The following is a 27,954-nucleotide window of genomic DNA, read 5'->3' as shown; positions in this document are numbered from 1 at the left end:
ACTGTCCTGACGGATGTTGGTAACTTGGAATCCGCTTTAGTCATAGCTGATAGCTCAGCTACCTTCTGCTGTTGCTGCTGCTGTTGCTGAATTACAATTGCATACTGGCGTCAACTTGGGTTGTACATAGTTATAAAGTTTTTTAAGATTGGTCGATTCACCTTAAAAGATGTCTAAGAAATTGCCAGATTATAGCGAACCGTGCTACCCACAAAATGCCTTTGTACAACCAAGTGCTCCACCCTGTTATGAAGAGGCGATCTCAAGTGGTAAATTGATTGATGATTTCTTTCTTTTTCAGTTTTTTTAATCAGTGTAATTAAAATAAAAATAGAAGTCTTTCTATGACGAGTGTGGTGTTGAATAAAACGAGACAAAATTGATATCGACTGTATTTCCGAACTGGAAAGAAATGATTAATTGTTAAAAAATAAAACGAAAACACTCCAAAACTTCTTTGATTTCTTTAATTACGACAAATTATATTAATACTAGTGATATTTTACGGACTGTCCTTCATAACAACCCAATATTTGTAATTAAAAGTTCCACCATTAAAAATTTGCTCATTTTACTATTTATTTATATATACATATGGGTGAAAGATCCTTTTACAAAGAATATACGATACTATAAACAATTGAATTTTTTAAATTATAGTATATACTTTATTTTAACAAAATTACAATCTAGTTTTGCTGAATTGGCAATAAGTAGGATGCTTATGTTAAGGCACGTGTGAGATTATGTCCGGTGACAGACCCACCTTTTTTACCCACACACATATATATTTTGCAGGGTGGGCAACCAAGACCCGAGGGGTTAAGTGCCTGGGTAGACCTCGTACCCCATCCCTAAAAGGTCCGGGACTTGGTCAGCTCACGTGTCCTGCATAAACCTCTTGGACTTGTTCACAAACCCCAAGAATTTGGACCATTTTATCTCAGAGAGTGATTTGGTGATGTCCTCTCCTTCAAAGATTTCAAATCTAGACCTAGCATAGCTATCACGCTCTGCGAGGTAGTGCCTTGCCGTTTCTTCTTTATTTCGCAGAAGCGGCAAAAGGGATCTGGTAGGATACCCATTACGAAGAGATGTCTTCTCAGTGGGCAGTGGCCCGTCAGAATACCTACCAGCCTCCTAATTCCCTTCCTTGAGATAGAGAATAGCCATTTCGATTCTGCTGGTTTGATCGCCTTAACAAACTCTTTCGATTGCCTGTGTCCAGGGGATAGATTCCATTCCTTAAGGAATTGTTCCATACCCTAGTTTTTAATACTCTCTTTCGCTGTGCTCATAGAGTGAGGTAATACCGGTTGTGGTCCGACACGCAGTATTAGAACCTTCTTTGGCTAGGCCATCCGCCTTTTCATTGCCATGGTGTCCTTTATGTGCTGGTATCCAAATAAGGGTCACCTTATTCTCAAACCTGAAAGAGATCCTATTGATAAGATCTATAGTTTCCTCCACCAGTTGTGAGGTTGACAAATGTTTTTGTAATGCCCTAAGACCAGCCTGACTGTCAGAAAAGATTTTAATATCTTTTCCCTTAATTTTATTTTCCATAAGTGTTCTACAACACATATTGACGGCCCTGATTTCTGCCTGAAAAACGGAGGTGTTATTGCCAAGAGGGGAGGAGATGCTGATTCCTAATTTTGGTATGTAGATTCCTGCACCACTCCCTCTTCCTTTGATAAGTGATCCATCTGTGTAGCAGTGTATGTTATGATGGTCATCATCCAGACTATAATTATAATCACAAGGGGTGACTACCTGAAAGTGCTTTTCCCCCCGAAGAGGTTTTAATCTTTTTATCACTAACGTTTAATAATTGACCGTTAACCTTACTCAATAGTTGTGAGATTTTCGAGTGACCTATGCTGTTGCATTTATGATTCCAGCTGCCCTCGCTAATTAATCTGTCCTACATATTAACTTACAAATAAAATTATTAAATTAATCCGTATTTGTTTAGTGGACGTAATTGACCATATTAATCCAATTGATTATTCTTTTCATCTAAGGTTTTTGTCTGAGAAGGGAAGTTGGTGTCCGAGGGGATCGAAGTCACGATAGCTCAACTGGTAGAGCAGCGTGTATTGAACCGAAGGTCGTTGAATCCCACTCGTGATACTAATTTTTCATCTCGACCAAAAACCTTAGATGAAAAGAATAATTAACTGGAATAAATAATAATTATAATTATTCGGAGATCATGAGATGTGGTGTGGTGTGATATGGGTTTTAGAAAAACGTTTTCTTTATTGTGCCAACGTTTCGATCTTTATTGAGATCTCTTCAGGGCCTGGGACTTACATTGTTTAAATTTAACAAATACATGTAGGGTGTGGAAAAAAGTGAATTTATACAGTGCAAAAAATATTTTTGATATTCAAAGTATATCAAAGTATCACTCACTCAGTGTTTGTTTTCTGTGAAATTGTGCCATTCAGTCAGTAGACATACTTTGATTGAATATAAAAAAATATTTTTTGCATTGTATAAATTCACTTTTTAAATCAGTCAAGGTGTAACCCGAGGTATTTGACTGAGGTTTGCTGTTGGATGGCTTCCCCTTGGAGATTTATCGATGACGTTTGAACGCTTCTTTTGTAAGTGAAACATATCAGTTGCGATTTTTTCGAGTTAAGCTTCACCTTCCACTTTTCACACCAGTCACTTATTTGTTGAACGAAGGACTGTAGTAAGGCTAAATCTGAGTCACCAGCCGCCAAAGCCACAAGAACATTAGCAAAATGCGCCAACTTTAACGCAGGAGAGAGAAAGGGCACTTTGTAGAATTTAAGTAGTAGATAAACGAAATTTATAAAATAACAAGAACAAAACAGCAGAAAACATTAATTATAATAATAAGCAATAAATTATATTTATATATTTTATATAATAGAAGAATTATATTTTATATAATACAACTATATTTATACACATGAGCAGCAAGCATCCATAGATGAAAGTCGTTAGTCTGTCAGAAAAATGAGTTCATCTTATGAAGGCAAAGAAAGGTTATCACGGGGACATGCTTCAGTCTCCTGCGGGGATTATTTGGTAAGGTGGTGGATGACAGGTTTTTAACAAGGGGATTAGGACGATAAGGTAGTTTAGAATGGAACTTGTAGTGGTATTGGGCTAGGTGAGAGACAAGTGGAACATTTAGGTCGGTATGGATCATGTGGTTGGAAAGATAGAAGGGAGCGTCGACAATTGTTCTGAGGATTTGGGATTGAGGGGATTTGATTCGATTGTGGTTAGAACTCTGCAGGCTCGTAGAGTTTGTGTCTGTATGCCTGAATAGGGCCAGCAGGGCGATGTATAATCTTTTATTTGTCACTGCAAGTTGAGATCATCAGCCAAGTAGTCGTTTTAGCACGGTAAATCGTAATTTACAGTCATTTCTTTTGAGCTGCTTGTGGCGTTTGTTCAGGTAGAATCCAAGGAATTTATGTTTAAAATTTAGATTAAAAACAATGCTTGGTTATATCTTATTTCCTTCTCTCTTTATAATATTTATTGGTGAATAAAATATGTAATTTATTTTACAAAAGGGTACATTAAACATAGAAGAATGGCAGAAATGAAAAAAGGTGGGATGAATATGTTGTTTTTTGAAAAGTTGGATATTACACACAGTTTGTTGTTTTCAACGATCCAGATTTCAAGCTTAAAATTCATATAGAGAGACATGGTTGCTTTAATGAGGATGAGCCTTGAAAGGTCCAACTTTTCAAAAAAGATCAGATTAATGCCTGGTTGCAGGTATTGGGACATGAAAGTGATACATGAAATGAAGTCAGCACAGTTTAGTCGGCAATTGATTATATTGTAAGGAAGTAATAGAAAAAAAGTCTTCTGTCAGCTAGTCCTGGAAGATTATAAACAGAAAAAGATAGTTCTGAGGATGAAAACAGAGGAAATCTAAAATGAAGGATTCTAATAAATTTATTTTGAACTTTATCTAAAAATTTGGAATGAGAAGAAAAGTGTGGGTTCCATACAACAGTGGAAAATTCAAGGATAGGACGAATGAGAGTTTTGTACAATGTCAATAATGAATTGGGATTATGAAAGTTACGATAGTTTCTTATAACAAAACCCAGAATTTTAATAGTTTTTTTTATTAACACTATGCTGTTAGTTGTAACACTATAGTTATATGCTCCTTAAATTTTGCTATCACAAGACACCTAAGTCTTTGACATAGGATACTCTGTTTAATATGGTATTGTTGAGAGAATAATTATACAGAATAGTGTTGGAAGAACGATTAAAGGAAATTATTGAACATTTAGCTACATTTAAATTTAAATAGCAGATTTGACTAAGATTATCAATAGATTGCTGCAAGAAAAGACAGCATATAATAGAAATGGTGTAGCAGAAAGAAAATATATAAAGTCATTTGTAAAGAATAAAAATAATAATGGACCTAAATGTTTGTGGACTCTAGATGTAACTGATTTAACAATTTGACCATTTTACTGCTTCCATCACTTCTTTAAACAATTTCTTTTCAGTTAATTAGAAAAGAAAAAAGTCAGCGCCACGAGCAGGATTCGAATCCATGACCTTTGGCTAAATACACCGCTGCTCCACCACTTGAGCTATCGTTGCTTCGATCCACTCAGACACTAACTTCCCATTTCAACCCCTCCTTTTTGCCATTTTTCAATGTATGTGTCTTTGGTAGAGCAGCGGCGTATTTGGTCAAAGGTTGTGGGCTCGAATCCCGCTCGTTACGCGGACTTTTTTATCTCAACTAAAACCTTAATTAATTGAAAAGATTTTATTTGGTCAAGCGGACCACGAAACCTAATAAATCTTTAAACAATGTTATTGCTTTTTCAAAGTGACAGTACAATATCTCTGGGCTCTTTCACAACAAATAGGACATGTTCAGATTTCTTGCTTCTTTCGACAGATTTCTTGCACAGGCATCTTTTTCTGCATTACGTACTTTTTTTTCAGGAAGTTGGCTTATTATTTCTCTAGATTTTTTCTTGCTGAGTGAGTGATACACTTTCATCTGTTTGAAATATGTTTTCTATTTCTTCCTGGCATTTTAATCCACTGTGAGATTCTCTTTTTATCTATTTCTGATCCAATTTCAGCACGTTAAGCAGTTCGTCGGATTTAAATATTACACCTACTCTCTTTTGCAAGTTTGTTCATAACTTTCATACCTATTTTCCCCTGGTTGGGTCAAACTTCTTCCTAGGTATTGAAGAAATGTTTCTCCACTTTGAAAGAATTTCAGCATTCATCAAATGATCTCGAAAATACAATCCAACTGAAAGAAACACAATAAAATTATACACACAAGGACAAATGTCAAAACTCGTTAGTGGTTTTATTATTGTATGTAAAATATTTATATAAATATATATTGGATTATGAAATTTTTAATGCACTAACTCTTTGATATTATTTTCCGATGATTATCCTAACATCAGTTGATTGAAAAATTGGAAATGTATATTTTGGTTTTGGTTTTAGTTCCACCTGTGAATCCACCTCAAAGCAACAATGTAGCTATCATCAGTAAGTCGAATATATTATCTATGTCAATATCCAGTCAACATTATTATTGGTCATTTTAATTTTTAGGAACAGCCCCTGTAATGGTTGGGCCAAAACCAATCCATACAACTTGTCCTAGTTGTGAAAAACGCATTAAGTCAAGGACAACAAAGGAAAACAACGTGGGGAAATATTTATGCTGCTTGTGTTTGCTTTTATCAGGGTGAGTATAATATTATTAAGGCTGTGATAATAGAAAAGGTGTTGATTGACGAATATTTATTGACAGTCAATGAATTGTAATGATAAATACATATTTGAAAACAAACAGTTTTTTTATCTAGTGAGATAAAAAGTAAAAATAATATTTGTTGATAGTAGTTCCTAATTAGGTTTGAACCGAACCGAATTCGTATTTATTTACATGTTGTTATGGCTTTAAATTGTTTGAATGTGTATAATTGATGTATTTACATTATTTAAAGTCATATACGATCCAATGACCCAGATGGCCCAAAGATGGAAAATGAAACGGAAATAAGCCATAAGAGCACCACTTGCTACTGGGATCCACCAAAACTATCCATAGAAACGTGCACAAAAAATAACAATCTCAAGGGTACACTGTAAAAAATATTATCTGATAGCAAGGCTTTTCAGTCCTACAAGATAAACTCAAAACTAGCCTGGAATTGCCTAAATATCCTTTTAAAAAACTTGGGCTCCTAGTTTAACAATAAAGAGTTGGAATCTCAGATAGCAGGATTTTTGGGGGCTGCAGTAGCCGAGTGGTTAGCTTGAGAGACTCTCAGCTCATAGACCCCGTGGTCGTGGGTTCAATTCCCACCGTCGCCTCTGGCCTTTTTTTCACAATATCTTATATGAATACTCAAGATAATCTCTCCTTGGCTAATAAACATCGATCGTGAGGCCATTATATATTAAAAAAACTTGTTCTTTTTCAAAAAAGTCACATCTAGTTAAAACCAATTAACCAGGTTACAAGAGACACAAGTTAAATTATGAGACAAGATAAATGATTACTCACAAAAAAACAAAAAATACTTGAACTTGCACTAGTAAAATACTACTAAAAAAAAGAATTAAAAAAAGGAACTTAACAGATGACCTATGTTGATTATGCCTAAAGTAGAAAGAGACAATAAAGCTTATCTTATGCAACCGCACTGCAATAGCTAGGAAATATCAATCCTGAGTAATGAAGACCAACAAACCACCCTCCTGAGAAGAATTATGTATTTTATAAAAAAATTAATAAAATAGAATAAAAAATGTATCTTTGCCTCCTTTAAAAGTTAAAAGATGTCCTTCCTATTATCTCATTCCTTTCAGATCAATGGTTTAAAGCAGTGGTTCCCAAAGTGGTCCCTACGGACTCCCAGGGGTCCCCGGTATCATTCAGGGGGTCCGTGGAAATTTAAAATTGATTTGGGGGTCTCTGAACAACGTCAGGGGGTCTGTGCAAGGTTTAATATAAAATAATGTAATATAAATAATAATATAATGTAAAACAGAAGTACGTTGGCTATCTAAAAGTGCATGTTTAAATTGATTTTATGCGCTCTTTGATTCAGGGTTGGAATTCCTGGAAACCAAAGACAATGGTTTGCGACACAATTTAATTAACTCAAAAATGACATAGCTTATATGTCTTATTTATTTGCCAAATTTAAACAAAACTAATTTGAAACTACAAGGTGACCAATTAAATTTAATCAAAACTAAAAGCGTAATATCTGTGTTTGTTGCAAAACTTTTTCTTTACAAACAAAACTTGGGAAGAGGAGAATGCTCTGTTTCCAAATCTTTTGAAATTGCAAATTAAGAGATGAAGATTTGCTTGCTTATGTCAACACTTAAGGGCTCTTCATGCAGACCTGAACCAAAGATTTGAAGATATTCTTCACTTGGATATTCCCGTCTGGGTGTTGAACCCTTTTGCGCGTGGACAAACTCAGATCCCATACACAGATGAATCCATACTAATACAGGAGGAACTTATTGAAATATCCACAGATGAGGAACTTAAACCAATGTTTGAACAAGGATACCACAAATTCTGGTTACAAAAACAGATCCCAATTTTATATCCTGCATTATGGGTTATTGTACAGAAGCTGTTGACTGCTTTCCCGTCTTCCTATTTGGTAGAACGTGGATTCAGTGCCGTTATGAGCCTCATCACAAAAGAAAGAAACCGATTAGAAATTATACACTCATAACATCTCATCACTCCATCTTAACATCCGTCATTAATTTTTTTTTTTTTTAACAAAAGTAATTAATATTATAATTTCTAATTTTAAAAATACTTCTTCAACAAAACTTTTTTTTTTTAATTTTTATATTATGCATTCATGTGACTTTTTCTCTTGGGGGTCCGTGGGCAATTTTTTACTATAAAAAGGGGTCTATGGGTCAAAAAAGTTTGGGAACCACTGGTTTAAAGTGAGAATCAGCACCAATTTTCCACCCATCTCGCTGATCAAAGCTGGCATTCCATAAGGATTCTAGGTCCAGTCTTCTACACTATTTTCTACACTGCCAGCATACCTACAAATCCAAACACAACTCAAAACAAACAACCCAGACTCATTTTGCACTTGGTGGCAGATCAGGTTGAATGAGCAAAAAAAAGCCAACTTGTACGCTCAAAAGTCACACCCGTATATGAGTGCACATAAATAACAAGGTACTCCATCCAACTGAGTCAGTTACCTGGGGATTTACTTAGATAGCAGACTTACATGGAACCCAAGTTAAAAAAATACAAGAACAACAAAAGATATGGTTTACTCAGACACTTACTGGGACCAAAATCAACTAAGCCATAACAAACTAATGACTGTATCAATAAAAAGTAAATATCAAATTTTCACAGCCGTTTGTGCTATTCTTTGCTATGCAGGTCAAGTTTGGGGCTGTCACGAATATGAAGAGATAGAAAAAGTTCACCGTTTTTTTGTTTGCAAGTTGTTTGCCTTGTCATCATCAACTCCTAATTATATGTTGTATATTGAGAATGGCATAAAACTGTTGTTTGTTTATTCTTTAAGCTTACATTTTAATTTTATTTTGAAATCGCTTCAAGCTCCTGACTCTCGCCTGGCAAAAATCACATCACTTGAAGTTATTAAGAGTAAAATATCCTGGTTCAAATCCTAGAATTCTCTTGCGGAGAGATATAATGTGGCTCGGTTCTCTTTGTATAATTCTGCAGCATGGTCTGAAATTTTTTCCAATTTTCTTCATATTATGGGGGCTCATCATCGGGAGAGTTGTATTTTTCGTTCCGTGGATTCAAATAGATTCCAATTCTACAAGGAATTGAATCATTCCCTAACTCCTTGCAATGTTTTTTCTGCTCCAGCAAATGATGCTCTGTTCTCTTTTTCTTTCGTTCTCTGGTGGTTTAAAATTCAAGGGGAGTTGTTCCTGAATTTCAGGCCTTGGGTTGGGGGTACTCCTGCCACTGCAGTGTGCTCTCTTTGCAACTCAGGTGATCGTGACGATGCATTTTATTTTCTTGCTAGATGCTCGGTCCTTAACAAATTGAGGTATCTGTATGTGGGTAAGGGTTTTCTGATGAGGGAAGAGCTTATAGCCCTTCTGCCGGGGTCTTGTTAATTTTGCTTGGAAAGTCTGGTTTTACAGACATGAATATATTGGAATGTAGGGAATTAATATTCTGTTCGTCTTTTGTTTCCTTTTTTGCTCTCGCAGGTAATACATATAATTTCTACTTTGTGGGCTTCTAAATGCGAATTCTGTTTGCCAGTGGGGGACCCTTTGTGAGTTGGAATCCTTGCTTTGGTTCTTTGAAGTGTCATTTTTATTATTTTCAAAGTTTATCGCATTTCAATCTAGTAATTTGAAAGTCCTGTAAATAATTGTAACCTCTGAAGTTGATATTATAAATTCTCCTTTTCTTATAATTACATAATTATGTATATTCTTGGAATAGTACTGCACTCGAACTCTGGCTTGACGGTCTTAATACCATGCGATAATAATACTGTGTTTTTTATTTTTAACTCTAAATTTCTTTCATTTTGTAAATAAAGTATATCTATCTATCTACTTAGATAGCAGACTTACACGGAACCCCCGGAAGATAAAAAATACAAGAACAACAGAAGATACGGTTTACTCAGACACCTACTGGGACCAAAATCAACTCTAAGCCATAACAAACTAACTGCTGACAAAACACTCATTAGACCTATTTAGACTTATGGAGTCGAATCGTGTTGCTTGGCCAAATCCTCTAACATTAACGAATCCAATCCTTTTAATCCAAAGTTCTCTGCCGTATCCTCAACGCTCCATTCTACATAATGAATTGATCAAATCTACAAATCTTATTGTGCAAGAACTGATCTGAACGTGCATCCTCAATTTCTACTATAAACTATCCTTCCACGCCGTCTAAAACAACGATGGCTTCGTCGACTATCTTAACCCTCCCAACTAAAAATAAAAGAGTTCTAGCACTGGCTAGTTTCCCTACCCACTGTCTCCATATCTGTCAAATTTGTATATAATTATACTATTTGCTCAATGTATATTTGTTTTGTACAGATAGCAATAAATAAAATAATTAATAAAAGAACAAAAATCGTCCAGGAAAGCTGTTAACGAGATCACTTACAGTAAAAGAAAGTACAAAAGGGATCCCTACGATTCTAAAGAGATAAAACTATTTTGTAGTTATTATTGTCATTAGAATGTTTATATGTATTAGTATTATTAAAATTTTAATGATTTCTCAGAATTGAATTTGTTGTTGCAGTATTGGTATATTGTGCTCATGCATTCCACTCTGTGTATGGAGTCCAGTGAAGACCCGCCATTTTTGCCCTAATTGCAATGCCTTCCTTGGTATGTACGTTTCTTAACTGATTATTACATTCAGTGGACCACAGGTAAAAATATTATATAAAAAAAGAGAAAAAAAGTGATGTAAAAGTGCTCTCAAAACGAGTAATTTGGAAACAAAAAGTTGTGATAACTGTATTTACTTAGAGTTAAATTGCGCGGTAGATCAAATTGTGTATTGTTTAATTATAATTGCTTTGAAATTTTTAAACATTAGCATATATTTTTTAAAAGTGTGAACATTTGTATTATAAATAAGTATGATATTGTAATTTGTAAGTAAAATAAAAACGGACAAAAAATTTAAAAAAATATATATATTTTTGAAGTGAACCTTCCTTATGCTTGGTAGAATAAAATCATTCCGCGTGACAAAAAATGGAGCACTACTCCCCCCATCATCAAGCATGGTTATGACGAAAAGAGAGAGGTGGGAATTCCTGTATGCTGTCACCAAAATTTTTTTATACACTTGGATTTCGATTTTAATTTAATACACACTTGTTGATTATTATTGATTGTGGATCAATGCACCACTCCTTAAGGTTTATACACTTGAATTTTGATTTTAATTTTTCTGCCTCGGTTATAAAAATCAAGCAGAGTTACTTGGTACCTTTTTGTTATAAATTATATTGTTATAATATTATAAATCTGTTTAGTTATAAATCAATAAAAATATTATAAATAAATAGTAAATAAAATATAAATCAGTTATAATAGACTGAACAAATAATATCCTTTTGTAAGTGAAAACCTAGCAGGTCAAACTCGTGAGTACAGAAAAAGACAAAATAAAATTACAACTGTTCTTGTCAATATACTTGTCACAATTTAAGAAACATTGCCAAACATTTCTGTCGATGATGTTGGACCATCCAGAGGCATTGTACCATTTACAAGTTCTGTGTGATGTAAATGGCTTAATTATACCTCCATACAACGGTTTTGAAAAATATAAAAATGCACATAAACACTTTAACAAGTTTTTTTTTTTTTTTTATAGATAACCCATATGGTTCAGTGTGTTGTGTGTGACAGATTACAGTTTTGAAAAAGATTTATCTTATAACAAAGAAATGTTACGCACTGCAGTCCCAGGGGTTAATGTTGATGCGATAACTGCATGTAAAACATGTAAACAGTCATTAAATCAAAATAACATCCTTTTTTTTTGGGATGGAACATCCACATCCTTCAAGAGCTAGGGTATTCTTTTTCACCCATATGCAAAGCGCACGACCCTCTGCCACGCCCGACCCCCCAGCCTCCACCCCTAGGGAACAAGACCTCTCTGCCCACACAAACAGCAAAGGCCACGCTAATTTATATCCTGCTCATTAAATCAGTAGTCTTAAGATATTGAAAAAGTTGGTCTATGGTATCTGGATCGTCTTTTAGTATGTTACAGAGGGCATAAGAGATGTGGTGTCTGTTCAATGAGTACATTTGGACAGTGCAGAAGAATGTGTTTAGTTGTAATAATTATAGTTGTAATAATTAGTTGTAATCATTGCAACAAGGACAGACGAGGTGGTTCTCTAGCCATTAGATGTCCCTTAGTGATCCTACAATGGCCAATTTGTAATCTTGTGAGAACCACCTCGGTTAGTCCAGATTGAACTCGGCCAAGGTTTAACCGTTAGTTTTATTTCTCTAAGCTTATTTTCCCCAACATCGTGCCAGTCTTTTTCACATAAAATTTCTGATTTTATATTTATTATTATATTAATAATCATCACCTGGAACTTCTCTTACTAACTGCCCTGAAATAGCTGCCTCTCTGGCTGCCCTATCCGCAATCTCATTTCCAGCGATGCCGCTGTGGCCAGGAAACCACAAGAAAATAACCCCAATACCTCTCTGAGAAAGTCATTTTAATGCCATGAATATTTCCTGGGGGGGGGGGGATCATTCAATGCTGACAAGGCAGAGAGCGAGTCAGAACATATAACATTTTACTTCTTGGGCAGTTTATATTTATACATTTATGTATTGACACTAAAATTGCTGCACATTGGAGAAAAATAATATCTCTATGTTATCCAAATTCAATTGTTTTAAATACCCATAAAAACCATCAGATCTTCTGACATTGGATTTAGTCTCAGAGCGACTTATTTCTTCAAGCATACCATTTATGCAAATTCGACAATTACAGCACGTAAAGGTCAATTTGGGATTTTTGGACGTATTATAAATGCCCCAGTGTCAGTAGATACTATGGTTAATTGTTTGCCATGAAACATTGATGACGATATTGTATCAATGTTCACATTAAAAAAAAAAAAAAAAAAAAATATATATATATATATATATAAATTTTATTTGAATTCTTATTAACAATTTCAGTCTTTCAATTACAGTCTTTTGTAAGATAAAAATAAATCTTTTTCAGTACTGATTCCAATAATGTAATTCCTCAAAATATTAGTGAAGAAATAATGATCGAAGGCAGTTTGATTGCTCAACAAAATACTCCCCTCAAGAGCGATAAATTTTTACCAGTTGCACCAGGTGAAAAAATGTGCCAGTTTGCTTTTTGACGAACATGCTGAAGAATGATTATTCAGAATTAAATTCAGTGAATTAAAGGAAGGGCGGTATGAGGCACCATTTATGATAGCATCCAATTTTTAATTTTTTTTTTTTTTTTTTTTTTTTTTTTTTTTTTTTTGTAAATATTTTTTTTTTTTTTTTTTTTAAGAAATGAATTTAATTTAAAAATAAACAATGATACCAATGTCAACTGCTAAATCAGAAGCATGACTTGGTACCTTGAGAAATTAGAAACAAGAACATTCATATAATATTTTGGTTACCATAAACCAAATAATCTCTTTTCTAGAATATGATGAACCATTAATGAGTATAAATTAAAATTTGAATGTTGATTCCAAACCAAACATGTTATGAAATGTGGACTTTTCATCAGTTTCACTTCTGTAGTATCTCTGCTTTTATACGTATCCTAAAATTCTACCTTCTCTTTCGTACCTCAGGTTGACAACCAATAAGTAGACAAAATATATATACACACATCACCAAAAAATAGAAATCTCATCAGATTCATTCCCCAGAGGACTCGATATTCCTCCAGCCAGGGTTAAACAACCCCTTCCTTTCATGCTAATAAATTACATTCATTCCAGTAAAATAACATAAATTCAACACAGACACAATATATACATTTAAAAATTCCTATAGCCCTGAGGTATTGGAACTGCGATCAGTGCCCCAAGAAGAGATGGTAGGTCAAAATCATCATTTTGTCGGGGGCGTTTCCCAGAGCCTTTGTCCTCTTGTCGAAGAAGTGTTTGTTTTTACTTTTATGAGATGCTGAGCACCAAAAACGTAATGTACTTCAGTGCCCAGGACACCATGTTCCTTTTTATTTCCCCATTAAGGTTAAAGCCCTGAAGATGACAGTATAAAAACTGTCGAAAGCTCAGTGAAAACTGAAAGGAAGTTTTTTTTTCTATGTTGACCTCTTCCGTAGATCCTTGAAAAACTTTGTTTCCAGCAGGTCGATAACCCAGCTCATCGTTACATTTTCATCTGTATTTTTATTCAGATATTGTGAGATGCGGTCGGGTGTGATGTAGGTTTCAGAAAAACATTTTCTTTATCGTGCCAACGTTTCGATCTTTTATTGAGATCAACCCATATGGTTCAGTGTGTTGTGTGTGACAGANGGCCCTGAAGATGATCTCAATAAAAGATCGAAACGTTGGCACGATAAAGAAAATGTTTTTCTGAAACCTACATCACACCCGACCGCATCTCACGATTTCTGAATAACTATCGATTAACGGTCACTAATCTCTACACATTTCATCTGTATGTCAAAATATTTTGTAATATATCAAGCCTTCAACAACTGAAAATTATTCGACCGTTTTTAACGACCTTGCATAACGGGCACCTACATGGTCGCTTTCCAGCCAAAAGGCGCCGGTGAGTTATCCTTGTATGACATATCGCAGTCTTGTCAGTTTGGCCCTTTTCTCTTTTTGACCCTTACTCTATGGACCGGCGTCTTCCTTCATCTGCCAAGGTTGGCAGTATTATTTTTATTTTTACAGCAGTCTCTTCATTTTTCTTTTAGAGTATTAAGCCTAGTACGCACTGAGATTCTTTGAATCAATAAATGTTGCAGGTTCATTGTTGCCCCGACTTTGCTCCGTGACAAAGAACTGTGTCCAGTCCAAGATTCAGTTCACATTCATCAGTGCCAGTGAAATTGACGGAGGAACTCGCTCTCTCAGGAAATTCCCTTGCTCTTTTTTTGCATTGTCCGTACTGAATCCAATCGGAGATGCATTAAAAAATGCCCAAAAGATGGTGGGTTCGACAAATATTTCACGGCAGGAATCAGCACGGGAAAAATCTTTTGGACACATTGAGATTAAATGATGGCACAGGGTTCAGAAATTTTTTGAGGATGTCTGACCGATTTTGAAACCATTTTAATAAAAGTTGGTGGTCAAATTTCCAAGAAAGATACCAACTTTTGGGAATCGATCTCTCCGGACAACTGATTAGCTGCCACTCTCCGGTTTCTCGTGAGTGTAGACTCGCATACAAGCCTCATGTTCACCTTCAGAATTTCAAAACAAATGGAACTGTCCTTTTAAAGTGAATTTTTTTTTTTTTTCAATTTTGGCAACGTAAACACTGAATTTTTGTGCTAAACCGTTCAATGTTTGGCTTTTCAATTCCCAATTTCTGTATTTTGTGAATGATTAATTGTAATGTCAACTCGGTACTCCACCTTTTTACAAGACACTGTCAAAATCTTCAAAAAAACACTCACTACGTCAACTAATAAAGAAATGAAGCAAGAGCGCTTGTTCCGATTCACGTCCACACTGGCAAATATTGCGCAACATTGAGTCAAAGAATTCCACATCGGATGGGATTCAGAGTCCGAAAATGCTAGCCTGCAACACACCATATTCATCGCAACTGAGTCGGGGCAGCCCGGACTCAGGCTAGACACAACCAAGACTCTCTGGAGATTAAAAGTCAACTCAAAGAATCCAGTGCGTACTAGGCCTAAGAAATTAATAACCTTGTATCCTTATTTTCCGGCATCTTTGGCCGCCCTTTCTACTTCTTCATTCCCGGGTATCCTTATGTGGCCGGGAACCCAAGCTAACACAACCTTCCCATTTGTATTGATCCCTTTTATTTATTTAACTAAGGGGTCCACGAAAGCTGTTCTCCTGATCTTCTGGAACTCACTGTATATGAGATTTACTTTTTATGACACGCAGTGCGCATGGCGTTTAGATCTGTCATGTTTATGCTCGTGGTGGTTGGGTAACAATTTTTTAAATTTCTTAACCGTGTTCTTGGCACATCCCCATGCCCTCTGACGTTTTGGATGTTAAAACCTTTACAGATGTGTCTGGCATCTCTTTAGTAATTTTTTAGGGCTTCAAACATTACTCCATATACATTGTGGGGTGTATCGTTTTTAATTTTGCCATATCCCACTGTACAATGAAAGAAAGGAGTAACCAGGAGGGCGTTCAGGTCGTTTTTCTGCCTCATCCTGGTTCAGCTCCAATTCCCACGCCACTAATATTTCCTTGGCTCTTACGTACCCACATAGTTATTATTTATATTTTTTTATTGTTTTATTCACTTGTTCGCAAGAAAAAGGTAATACAATTACAGAGTTGTTAATTGTTATGTGAACGAAAAGAATTGCTCCACCTTTTTCATTTATTTATTTTTTTTATTGAAATTTATTATTGGCAATTAAAAAAATAAATAAATAAATGAGAAAGGTATTTTTAAGCACTGGCACACCTTAATTAGAAAAATTTGCCAAAGTTTACCCATGGAATTATGGGATAAATACGATAAATTTGGTGAGCCATGAAAAAAGATGATGATTCACTTCGAGTGAGCCGTTTCAATCTGATTAAGAGCGGTTTTTTCTAAACTACCTCAGAGTCAACATATTAATAAAAAAATGTTATTTGGCCAAATTTACCATTGCCAAAGGCATGTTAGATAATAAAAACCAGACATAAAAGATTAAAGTCTATTTTTAATTTATACAGCCAAATATATCTGAATGATACACAATTTATCTTTTGACACTTAAATCGATACAAAAAGTTTGGCAATAAATTAACAAAGCTTACACAAAATATTTGACATCAGATCAAATAATTTCCTTACGGATCATTTAACATGGTAAGGTGCCACATCCTTCAGTTTTATCCATTTACTGTTACAAGCTCTAATAAATAAAACAAAATATATGTTCAAAAAAAGTATATACACTCAAGTTGTTTGAGATCCAAGATTTCCTTACACGGTTTTAAAACATCATTTTATTACAATTTTTTTTCTAGACAAGTAAAAATGATGTTTCAAACTGATGAGACTAATATGAAATTTAAAATTTAGGTCTCACATGCTCATGTTAGCCAGTTAACTTTTATCATGGCGTATATCTTTTCCAATCCTATCTTTTCCGCAATATTTCAACAAACGAGTCTACTATCTTGTATACAAAATAAACTTTGTACCACATGAGCGTAATTGAATAATTTCATAATAAAAAAGAAAAGGAGAGAAAAATCATGAAATAAAGTGGAATTATTAAGTAACGCCTCTTAGCAATTTGATATTTTAATCCTGGTAACTCCCTGGTAATTTAATTTGTTTGCCAAACATCTACATAAACAGTCTCTTTCAATATATTTAATCCATGTATTTTAAAATATTATTTCTTTTCTCTCAAGAAGACTTTTTGATTTAACAAAATTGTGGATAAAATTAATTTTTCTTTTAAATCTTGAAATTCTTATTTTTCTTTTTTGTCTTGTTATTGATTGATATTTAAACGTAAAAATTTAAAAGGAATGTATTTAAATTAGTACTTCAATAATTTTATTTTAAATATCATTTGTTAAAAAAGTAAATAGTGAGAAAAAGAAAGTGACTGAAGTTTTTAAACTTTTGTACAGAAACTTGTCATTTTATATAGGTGTCAAATAAAATTATATGCTTACAAAATGAAAGAAAAACCCTCTAATAAAGGAGAACTAAGCCTAGATAATTACAAATTCCAAGAAAACTGAATATGAAAAATATCAGGAAAAGTTTTCTTCTTAGTTATTTACGGCGACTGATATGTGATCGGTTTTCTCTCCGTTGGCATGTTTCGCCCACATGAGGTGGTAGAGCTTCTCCAAACCTTCGGCGTACATTTTACAATTGAAGAGCGGGCTGTCGGTTCGAGCACGCCAAACCTCGGCACGCATCGCTTTCAAGTATTCTCGATCAGTGCCAAGCCTGATGGCGATGTCCTGGTACTCTTGTCTTGTTCTTGCAATGAGTTCATGGCAACCGAGGGTTGCGAGTTGAGATGCAGCTACTCTTGAAGCGAGTGTTTCTCCTATAAAAAATTAACATTAGAATATTTTCTTTTTTTCCCCCTTTTTTTAATCAAATACCTGGTAAAGTGACAACCGGTGTTCCGGTCCACAGGACATCCATACTGGTTGTATGACCGTTGCAAAGAGGGGTGTCGAGGCAGACATCAGCCAGTTGACCCCTTCTGACATGCTCTTCCTTCGCGGCGACATTACTGAAGATGATTCTGCCTGGTGGGAGGCCGAGGGAAGAAGCCATTGCTTGAAGGTGTGGCTCACCCACGGCGGGAAATCTCAACAGCCACATTACCGAATTTGGTACAGATTTCAAAATCTGGACATATAAAAATTATTTATAATCAAAAATGAAAAGTAAAATTAGTTTTAATATTCACTTACATTGACCCACATCTGCAACGTGACTGGATCGATTTTGTAAAGTTGATTGAAATTGCAATATACAACTGCTTCATCAGGCAGGCCGTACTGTTGTCGTGTCGTTATGACAATACTCTGTGGCACCTCTTCACCTGTTGCTGCTTTGTTATTCGTTTGGTTGGTAGCTAGTCCATTTTGTACGACGACTCCATTGAGGGAGGTCTGGATCTGCCCAGAAGCAATCATCGTCTGTAAATATAAAAAAAAAGTTAGAAACATGTTACAATTAATTAAGGTTTTCAGTTGAGATAAAAAGTCAATGGCACGAGCAGGATTCGAACCCACGATCTTCGGCTTGATACACCGCTGCTCTACCACTTGAGCTATCGTGACCTTGATCCACTCGGACACCAACTTCCCATCTCAACCCCACCTTATGAGTTTTCCCTCTTTTTGCCATTTTTCAAATGTTGTGTAATCGGATTGGATTCTGGATGACAAATGAAATGGCCACAAAGAGCTTTAGAGAAGTATACTTCATTTTAAATGATTAATTCACTAATTTCGTGGTCCGCTTGACCAATTAATACATTACAATTAATTAAGGTTTTTTAGTTGATATAAAAAAGTCAAGCATGTGCGGGATTCGAATCCACGATCTTCAACTTGATACGCCGCTGCTCTACCACTTGAGCTATCGTGACCTCGATCCACTCGGGCATCAACTTCCTATCTCAACCACACCTTTTGAATTTTCCCTCCTTTTTGCCATTTTTCATTTGTCGCCAAGAATCAAATTGATTACACAACATTTGAAAAATGGCAAAAAGGAGGGAAAATTCAAAAGGTGTGGTTGAGATGGGAAGCTGATGTCTGAGTGGATCAAGGTCACGATAGCTCAAGTGGTAAAGTAGCGGCATATCAAGCCAAAGATCATGGGTTCGAATCCTGTTCGTTCTATCGACTTTTTTATGTCAACTGAAAACCTTAATTAATTGCAAGATATTAATTGGTCAAGCAGACCACGAAACTAGTGAATTGAGTTAGAAACATGCATGATTTATTTTGCAATAACTAAATTACCTCAATCGGGTTTGTTGTAGGAAGTTGTGCCACTTTGAGCGAAATCTCGACCGGGCGACTGGTTTTAGTATCAGAGACTGTTTCAACGACTTCACGGATTTCCCTGACTTCTGTGTTTTCAATCATCGGTGAAAGGTCGGTCGCATTTATAACTGCTACATTGTCGGCGAGCTCTGCTTTCTTGGTTTGCTAAATATACAAACAAATCGTTATCGTTTGCTCTTAAAAACAAAATTACTTTATTGCCATACTTTGTCAGCCAAGATTAATCTTTCTTTCAGGTGAGGGAACATCTGCCTGTGATCCCCGATGAAATACGTGTGTGGCATGAAAGCAAGCTTTTCGCTGTATTGGTACGCAAGTTCAAGTGGAGAAGTGACAGCATCTGTGATCAAATAATCCATAAACGAAGCTCCACTCGTACCAGGATATCCAAGCCACATAACCTAAAACGACAGAATGTTTCAATAAAAAATGTTAACCGATTTGTGTCTGTAAACTCATACTTGGATAGGTGCCGGTCTAAGAGCGAATATTTCATTACGGGCACCTTTTGTGTAACCATTCATATTTACAAGAATGTGAATACCATCACTGTTAATTCTGTCGGCAGCTTTACCGTTGCAAGGAACCTAAAAATAAACCAAATTTAGCATATCATACATTAAAAATATGGAAACATTCATACCTGTGATAGATCTATAAAGTGTTCTGATTCGCGGGATATCTTGCTTCTGAAAGTAGTTCCATCATCAGCACTCAGTGCATAGCAAAATACCTCGACGCTCTGTCTGTTGTGAAGTCCAGGAATGGACTGCATAAGATGAGAAGTCGGATGGTTGCCAAAATCTGAAGAGACGTAACCAATACGAAGTCTTCCGTAAAGTTCTTTCGGGTGTTTGTACGGCGGTTTATGAAGTGCATGGATCTAACGTATTAAACATACATGAGATTGGGAAAAATCAATTTTAAATGTTTTATTTTATTTGTCTAAATACGCACTTTCTCTAGGCAAAGATTAGCATGACGAGCTGCGATGCCTTTTCTGAATTCATGCGAGAGCGGATACAACATAGAATGATGTGGATGAACCGAAGGAAGCCTGTTTTTTTCGAGTTGTTCAGCTACAATTGACACTAATTTTTTCATTCTTGCCTCATAATCAGTCCAATCGCAAACGATTTGTAGGCAATGGGCAAGATTGCAGTATGCGTCTGGGAAGTCTGGCTTGAGTTTCAATGCAGTCCTGTATGACTGAATAGCATCTGGAATGTTTCCTGAATCCTAAAATTATATAATTAATTAAACAACGAACTGTCATAAAATTAATATGAATTTTCTGCAATACGAACTTTGTGAATGGATGCAAGGTTGCTATGAGCGTCTGCAAATGCAGGATTGATCTGTATGGCTCGTGTGTAGCACTGGAGTGCACCTGGAATATCTTGCATCTCTTTCAACGTGTTGCCCATGTTGCTGTACGCATCAGCAAACGTGGGCTGAATTCTAATTGCTTCTTTGTAATGCATTAGAGCTTCGTTCAGCTTTCCTTGTTGTTGGAGGACTGATGCTAAGTTAGAATGAGCTGCTGCAAATTCGGGGAATACCTGAAAAATGGAATATGTTGTATTATTAACGTTCTTCTTCTTTGTTAATAGGCAAAAATGTAGATTTTACCTCTAAAGCTTTTAAATAAAGACGAGTTGCTTCTTCTATATAACCCTGTTCACGTTTTATATTGGCCAGATTATTGAGTGAGTCCGCGTGTGACGGACACAAGCGGAGTGCTGTATTATAGCACTCCTCTGCCTCTGAAACCTGAAAAAAAAATTCAAAATAAAAACCGTTTTTTTAAATTTTGGACAAAGTTTCAATTTACCTGGCCTTTTTCTTTGAGCGCATTTGCCAGGTTGCAGTAGGCATCGGGGAAGTTAGGTTGAAGCTCGATGGCACGCCGATAGGTGTCGATGGCAAGGTCAATAAGCCTGAAGTATACATTCATTTAGAAAGGCAAAAAGACGGCTCGACGTAAAAGATTTTGGGTCACACAAGGTCAAGCAGGATATGACAATCATTCAATCAAATGCAACAGTGTAAATTGAGACAAATGCACTGAGATGTAATTTCTAATTTTGTTACTACGAACAGGAACTAAAATGGATATATTTTGATGAAGATAAGGCTAAAATCTTAAATTAAAAGGGAAAAAGTATCTCACAAAAAATTGGTGAATTTAAAAATGAGCACACTGTTGAAGAAAAAAAGAGATTTATACAATTTTACATTCTTTGTCAAAATGGCGGACATATTTATATACTGATCAACATGATGAGAGTATACAGTAGCATTATTTCAGTGTTTGCCAGATTGTAGTCATCAGGGATTAAAATAAATCTCTTGGATTAAGAAGGGCCAATAAAATCGAGCGTGGGAAATTTAAAAATGGGAACACTGTTAGAAAAAATGTAGTTTTATATTTTTCATCAAAATGGCGGATATATTTATGACTACTCCTCAAAATGATGAAAATGAGGATTAAGATATCCTTTGGGATTGAAAGGGAAAATAAAATATTGCACGAGAAATTTAGAAATGAGACCTGTTGTCAAAAATGAAACTTCTTTGAACGCTTTCAGTTCAGGCATCAGGGATTAAAAGGGAAAATAAAATCATGCATGGGAATTTAGAATAGGAACACTGTTGAAAAAAAAAAAAAAAAAAAGATAGTTTTACATTCTTCTAAAAAATGGCGGACATATTTAGAGGCTACTGATTGATGGAGTGAGAATGTACTGTTGAATTCTTTCAGTACAATTGTCAGGTTGCAGGAGGCATCGGGGATTAAAATAAACCTTTTGGATTAAAAGAGAAAAGAAAATCATGCATGGGAATTTAGAATGGGAACACTGTTGAAAAAGAAAAAAAAAATTATAGATAGTTTTATATTCTTGGAAAAAATGGCGGACATATTTAGAGACTATTGATTAATGGAATGAGAATATACTGTTGAATTCTTTCGGTGCATTTGCCAGGTTGCAGGAGGCATTAAGGAAATAAAAAATATTAAAAAGCTGAATAAATAAAAAAAATAATAACCCAAATAAACTTGTTGGAATAAAAGGGAAAAGAAAATCATCATGCATGGGAATTTACAATGGGAACACAGTTGAAAAAAATTTACACAGATTTATATTCTTTGAAAAAATGGCGGGAATATTTAGAGACTACTGAGAATATACTGTTGAATTCTTTCAGTGCATTTGCCAGGTTGCAAAGGCATCGGGGAAATAAAAAGCTAAATTATAATATTTTAGTTAAATTATAAAAAAATAAATAAAAACCAAATAAACCTCTTGGATTAAAAGGGAAAATAAAATCATGCATGGAAATTTAGAATGAAGATATTGTTGGAAAAAAAAAGGACTAGTTTTATATTCTTCGTCAAAATGGCGGACATATTTATATAATATTTTGCTCAATATGACGATAATATACTTTTTTTAAAATTCTTTCTTCGTATAGGGGGAAAATGAGATAATAGACGTAAATAATGAACGTTACTTACCCCTGCTCATAGTAGACGCAGGCGAGATTGCCATGAACGACGGCGTTGTTAGGGCTTAGGTTGAGAGCCCTCAAATATGCCGCTACCGCCCTGTAAAATGAAGAAACGACGGTCAGGAACATAAAAAGGACGGCGCAATACGTGGAAAGTGGCACCGCCCTGTGACGATAGGTGGCAAGCCTAGAAATGCCGTCACCGCGTCTCTAAAAGACGGGATCGTCGACGGGGCCACGAAATTCCAAAAGAAAACAAGAAAGGGATTTAATTTCTACAAATAGATTCAATAGAACACATCAGTTTAAAATCATCGTTTTACCACAAAAAAGAGGGGGTCTTCGCGGTTAAGTGCGTACTGCCTTTTAAAACAACCTTGAACGTCAGAAAAAAAATTGTGTATTTTTATCTACTTCAAAACATTTTATCACTATTTTTTCTAGGTTCTCACCTCAATGTATATTCCTGTCATAGTGGAAAGTTTTTATAAAACTTGTAAGAAGTTTAAAGATTGTTTTAGTTATTTAAACCCTTGATTTATCCACGAGCTTAATTGAAGTCAAGATCGAGGGTTAAGGTTCATGGGGGTTAATCCAAAGCCTGGATTTAAATTATTAAATAATAAAATATTATTTTACGCCAAGCTTCGACTTTATTTGAGAAGCCATCTTCAAAACCCTAAGTTTATTAGTATTTACAACCATCTTAGTCTCTGTCTAATTTGTTGTCCAGGCGTTTTTGAGCACGTCTTCAGTGGACGATTGAGCTTAGTAGAAAATATTGTTAGATTTTCCCTTGTGTTCTGCTGGTTGATGGTAATATAATTGCCAAGCTTTCGATCTCCTTATTTGACCTTCATCAGGGCTATCAGAACGTCAGAAAAAAATTTGTGTATTTTTATCTACTTCAAAACATTTTACCATTATATTTTCCTGTCATACTGGAAAGTTCTTGTACAACTTGTAAGAAGTTGAAAGATTGTTTTAGTTATTTAAACACTTGATTTATCATGAGCTTAATTGAAGTTTTTATACTAATGTAATGATCGAGGGTTAAGGCTGAGGGGGATGTTAATCCAAAGCCTGGATTTAAATTATTAAGTAATAAAATATTATTTTATGCCAAGCTTTGGACTTGAAAAGCCATCTTCAAACCCCGAAGTTTATTAGTATTTACAACCATCTGTCATCTCTGTTTGTTATCCAGGCGTTTTTGAGCACGACTTCATTGGACAGTCGAGCTTAATAGAAAATATTGGTAGATTTTCTCTTGGGTTCTGCTGGTTTATAAACCTGTAATCTGTCTTTTTTTTTAAAATTAGTATTGGGCATGTAGTATGAGTATTGGGAATATAATTGCCAAGCTTTTTATCTCTTTATTTGACCTTCATCAGGGCTGTAAGGGACGTTAGAAAAAAAATTGTGTATTTTTATCCACTTCAAACATTTTATCATTATTTCTTTTGGTTCTCACCCCAATATATCATCATACTGGAAAGTTCTTTTAAAACTTGTAAGAAGTTGAAAGATTGTTTTAGTTATTTAAACACTTGATTTATCCATGATCTTAATTGAAGTTTTTATACTAATGTAATGATCGAGGTTTAGGCTGGAGAGGTTAATCCAGTGTGGATTAAAATGATTAAATAATAAAATATTATTTTCTGTCAAGCTTTCGACTTTATTTGAGAAACCATTTTCAAAACCTGAAGTGTATTCGTATTTACAACCATAGACTTAGTTACACTGGTATGCCCAATTTGTTGGGGAGGTGTTTTTGAGAACGTCATCAGTGGAGGTTGAGCTTAATAGAAAATTAGATTAGTAGATATTCTGTTGGGTTCTGCTGGTTGATGAACCTGTATTTTTTATTGTGGTTAAACTATTTATTTAAAATGTATATTCTTTATAGAATTTAGTTCAGATAATAGACTAAATCATTGTGATGAGTCATGATTTATACTATTGACTGAATTAAGTTTAACTATATATAGTTTAACTACAGAGGATTTCCCTCATGATCAGGGGGCATTTACCATTTCATCAGGGCATTGACATTTAGATATATGATATCCCTGATGAAGGCCAAATAAAGAGATCGTAAGTTTGGCGATTATATAATACATGCACTATTTTTGACCAGATTCCCAGTACCAAAATTTTTTTTAACTTTGTTAATCGATACTTCCACACATAACTTGTAATATGGTCGATTCTTAAATCTATTACCCTCTGGAGAAGGCCAAACGCATCTAGCATAAACAGCGAGGATAGGCGGACAGTGATTTTCACTATTTTCGAGGATCCTTGTTTATAGATCGCTCTTCAGGAATTTTAAAGGCGTTTCAAATTCCACGCATAAACAAATATCCCCAAGGACTTAATACTTTGGGAGCAATCAGTAAGTTTTCAAGTACGGCAATTTACGACATGCAGATATTGAATATCAAAAACATTAAAGGGTTCGTTATCCGACGCGATTCGAAGGCAGTTTAATCGCAAAAGGTTGTCGGTTGTGTTTCTCGTTTGACGTTAATGCGTTTGTAATAACTTTTCATATTTACTTTTATATCCCCAGTCCCTGCACACGTTTTAAGTTAAAAAGTTAAAATTGGCAATCGTTCAAGTTCAACTCCTATTAAAACGATTTATTACAGTTATTTACCAATCGTTTCCAATTTTTAACACAGCGAATAATTTTGTAAAAATAAAGACCTATACATTTTCTACCTGTCCAATCTACAGACACTTTATAAAACGGTTACAATTAATTATGATCAAACAATGGCTAATCCAATTAATTATTAATATAATAATTAAATAAAGTCAGCTCGCACTACGAATCAGGCAGCATTAAACATACAGCCGACATTAGCAATTAGTGAGCAAGCCCTTAGACTTTTTCGAAACGAAAGGCAGTGTTGGAGAAAAGTTACGTGAGATAAAGTCAATGCCCATGCTTGGACTTGGAGAGGTTATTAACAAGATTGAGAATAGGACATTGCAGATCCACCAAGAGTCGCTTAATGGCCTGTAAACCCCCTACCATAGGCATAGGATAAAAGAGGCGTCACAATGTCTTCTGCATCTCGACCAGATCCACTGGGATCCTTTTTTTATAGCTCATTGGCCAGCTTTAGGTTGTTAATCATTCTATATAGCCTTGCCAGCGCCTCCTTAATGTAGAATCTTGCCTGCGGCTACAGACCGTCATAAAAGCATAAAACGCGTTTTGCGATTTCTTCTTTCTAGTAGTATCTGCACCTACACAGACCGTCATAAAAGCATAAAACGTGTTCTGCGATCTCTTCTTCCTAGCAGTGTCTGCACCTGCACAGACCCTCATGAAAGCATAAACCGTGTTTTGCGATCTCTTCTTCCTAGCAGTATCTGAACCTACACAGACCCTCATAAAAGCATAAAACGTGTTTTGCGATCTCTTCTTCCTAGCAGTATCTGAACCTACACATACCCTCATAAAAGCATAAAACGTGTTTTGCGATCTCTTCTTCCTAGCAGTGTCTGCACCTACACAGACCCTCATAAAAGCATAAAACGTGTTTTGCGATTTCTTCTTCCTAGCAGTATCTGCACCTACACAGACCCTCAAAAAAGCATAAAACCTGTACTGCGATCTCTTCTTCCTAGCAGTATCTGCACAGTGTTTCTTCTGTCAATATTCCAATACGGTGTATGAGTCTTCTTAGGCGAAAGTGCCCTGTCAGGTGTCCAACCAGACCACAATAAGTTTCAGGACTTATAGAGAATCCTTTTTGGGCCAACATGTCCACTTTCTCATTGTCTCTATCTCCGGAATCCCAGGGACCCACCCATGTCCCTGACTTCTGCCAGGGCTTCCATACAATTCCATACACTTTTTACCTTCACTATCATCCTAAACTCAAGGAGTGAAGAGTGTGGATGGCACATTCTGTGAAAGACTTAAAAATTTCTCAACCACTGCCGCCTCAAAACTGGTGGCTCTGCCTCTCAATCGTTGCTTCCAGGGCTCCCTTACTCTTAGAACTCTTTTTTTTCTTTTCTTATATTTTATTACAATCTACAATTGCTGATAGAATATGTAAATGGTATACGGATATATTTACAACTGTTTACATATATATTTCAATTGAGGAGAGCAAACAATCAGTATTATTCTCTTACTTCACTTCACTAAATATACTTTACGACATATTCATCAGAAATGAAGTCGTGTGTTCTGTTAGAAAAGTTTTGGGTGAGATTATTGAGGTGACGGGAGAAATTGGGAAAAAATTGGCAGACCAATTTTTAAAAATTCTCTGGCGACAACGGAACCAGACAAATATATTTCTAATGCGTCACATAAAATTATTTACAACGTAACGTCCAAGAGACAAATATTGTTAAAAAACACTGTTTTAATAGGTACATTTTTTACAAATACCCGTAGCAATTAAGGAGCTTTATAATTTGTAAAGTTCTTGAGAGAATAGGGCAAAAGAGTCATTTTAACTTTGTACGAGTCGAGAGTGAAAAGATCCAGAAAGTTTTTTAAACATCAAAGAAAACTGTCAGTCCAGTCCATCGTCGCCAGAAACATTGTTAGCAAGGCTTAAAAATTAATTTTCGTACAAACCGACAGGATTTCTTAAGAATTAACCGGTTATTAATTTTTTGTTTGGTCAATTCCGATCGCTGTGGTATGCCTATCCTTGCTAATTTGTCTGTCTGGCGCATTTCAGCTTCTTGCCATCTTCAGAACAAGATCTGTGTGAAATAACTCGTCCTCAAGAAGCAAACAATAATTAAACTCGAAAAGCAAAAAATATGTTATCAGAAAAGTATAAAATATTTGCGTTCGGTCGTTGTAGATCATTTTTGGCCTGTATGGTAGCTGTTGCTAAAGCCAGCAAAAAAGAAATAGGAAGATCCGTTTAAAAAGAGTTCCCTTTATCGATCTTTAAATCCACTATTTATAGGGATTTTATTCCAAATATTTAAATGTAGAAACTCGTTTTGGAAAACGACCAAACGACGTTCTGAATCGGAGCCAGAATTACCCTGAATTTCTTTCTATTTCTCTTTAAAGGCGTTTTCCCCCAGGAACAATCCGATG

At 35.3% G+C, this 27,954-nt stretch overlaps 2 protein-coding genes across 4 annotated transcripts in view; one reads left to right on the top strand and one right to left on the bottom strand.

Moving 5' to 3' along the window:
* Window positions 1–10,826, top strand: LOC106665470 (lipopolysaccharide-induced tumor necrosis factor-alpha factor homolog). Of its 2 annotated transcripts, none has more exons than XM_014391906.2 (4): window positions 1–269; window positions 5,515–5,559; window positions 5,626–5,761; window positions 10,352–10,826. In XM_014391906.2, the coding sequence occupies exons 1-4, from the start codon at window positions 170–172 to the stop codon at window positions 10,455–10,457; spliced, it is 387 nt and encodes a 128-aa protein (XP_014247392.1). In that variant the 5' UTR covers window positions 1–169; the 3' UTR covers window positions 10,458–10,826. The 2 variants fall into 2 exon arrangements, with proteins under 2 accessions (XP_014247392.1, XP_024084108.1); XM_024228340.1 differs by lacking the exon at window positions 1–269 and adding an exon at window positions 5,332–5,376 and having other exon boundaries at window positions 5,472–5,559.
* Window positions 10,827–17,553: 6,727 nt separating this feature from the next.
* LOC106669648 (UDP-N-acetylglucosamine--peptide N-acetylglucosaminyltransferase 110 kDa subunit) overlaps window positions 17,554–27,954 on the bottom strand; it is a 119,105-nt gene continuing 108,704 nt past the window's right edge. For both annotated transcript variants that reach the window (XM_014399298.1, XM_024228282.1), the window contains exons 8-19: window positions 22,864–22,953; window positions 21,178–21,283; window positions 20,976–21,116; window positions 20,651–20,905; window positions 20,301–20,582; window positions 19,987–20,226; window positions 19,805–19,930; window positions 19,550–19,744; window positions 19,299–19,487; window positions 18,237–18,464; window positions 17,919–18,171; window positions 17,554–17,860 (exon numbers count right to left, since the gene is read on the bottom strand). In XM_014399298.1, coding sequence (XP_014254784.1) covers window positions 17,574–17,860; window positions 17,919–18,171; window positions 18,237–18,464; window positions 19,299–19,487; window positions 19,550–19,744; window positions 19,805–19,930; window positions 19,987–20,226; window positions 20,301–20,582; window positions 20,651–20,905; window positions 20,976–21,116; window positions 21,178–21,283; window positions 22,864–22,953 — 2,392 coding nt within the window. In that variant the 3' untranslated portion in view covers window positions 17,554–17,573. The remainder of the gene's footprint in view (window positions 17,861–17,918; window positions 18,172–18,236; window positions 18,465–19,298; window positions 19,488–19,549; window positions 19,745–19,804; window positions 19,931–19,986; window positions 20,227–20,300; window positions 20,583–20,650; window positions 20,906–20,975; window positions 21,117–21,177; window positions 21,284–22,863; window positions 22,954–27,954) is intronic.

This window comes from Cimex lectularius, unplaced genomic scaffold (assembly GCF_000648675.2).
Source record: "Cimex lectularius strain Harlan isolate CLEC.00 unplaced genomic scaffold, Clec_2.1 scaffold1, whole genome shotgun sequence".
In the NCBI taxonomy this organism is placed as follows: domain Eukaryota; kingdom Metazoa; phylum Arthropoda; class Insecta; order Hemiptera; family Cimicidae; genus Cimex; species Cimex lectularius.
The sequence above is the reverse complement of the archived record's forward strand: the minus strand, read 5'-3'. Positions and strand labels throughout refer to the sequence as shown.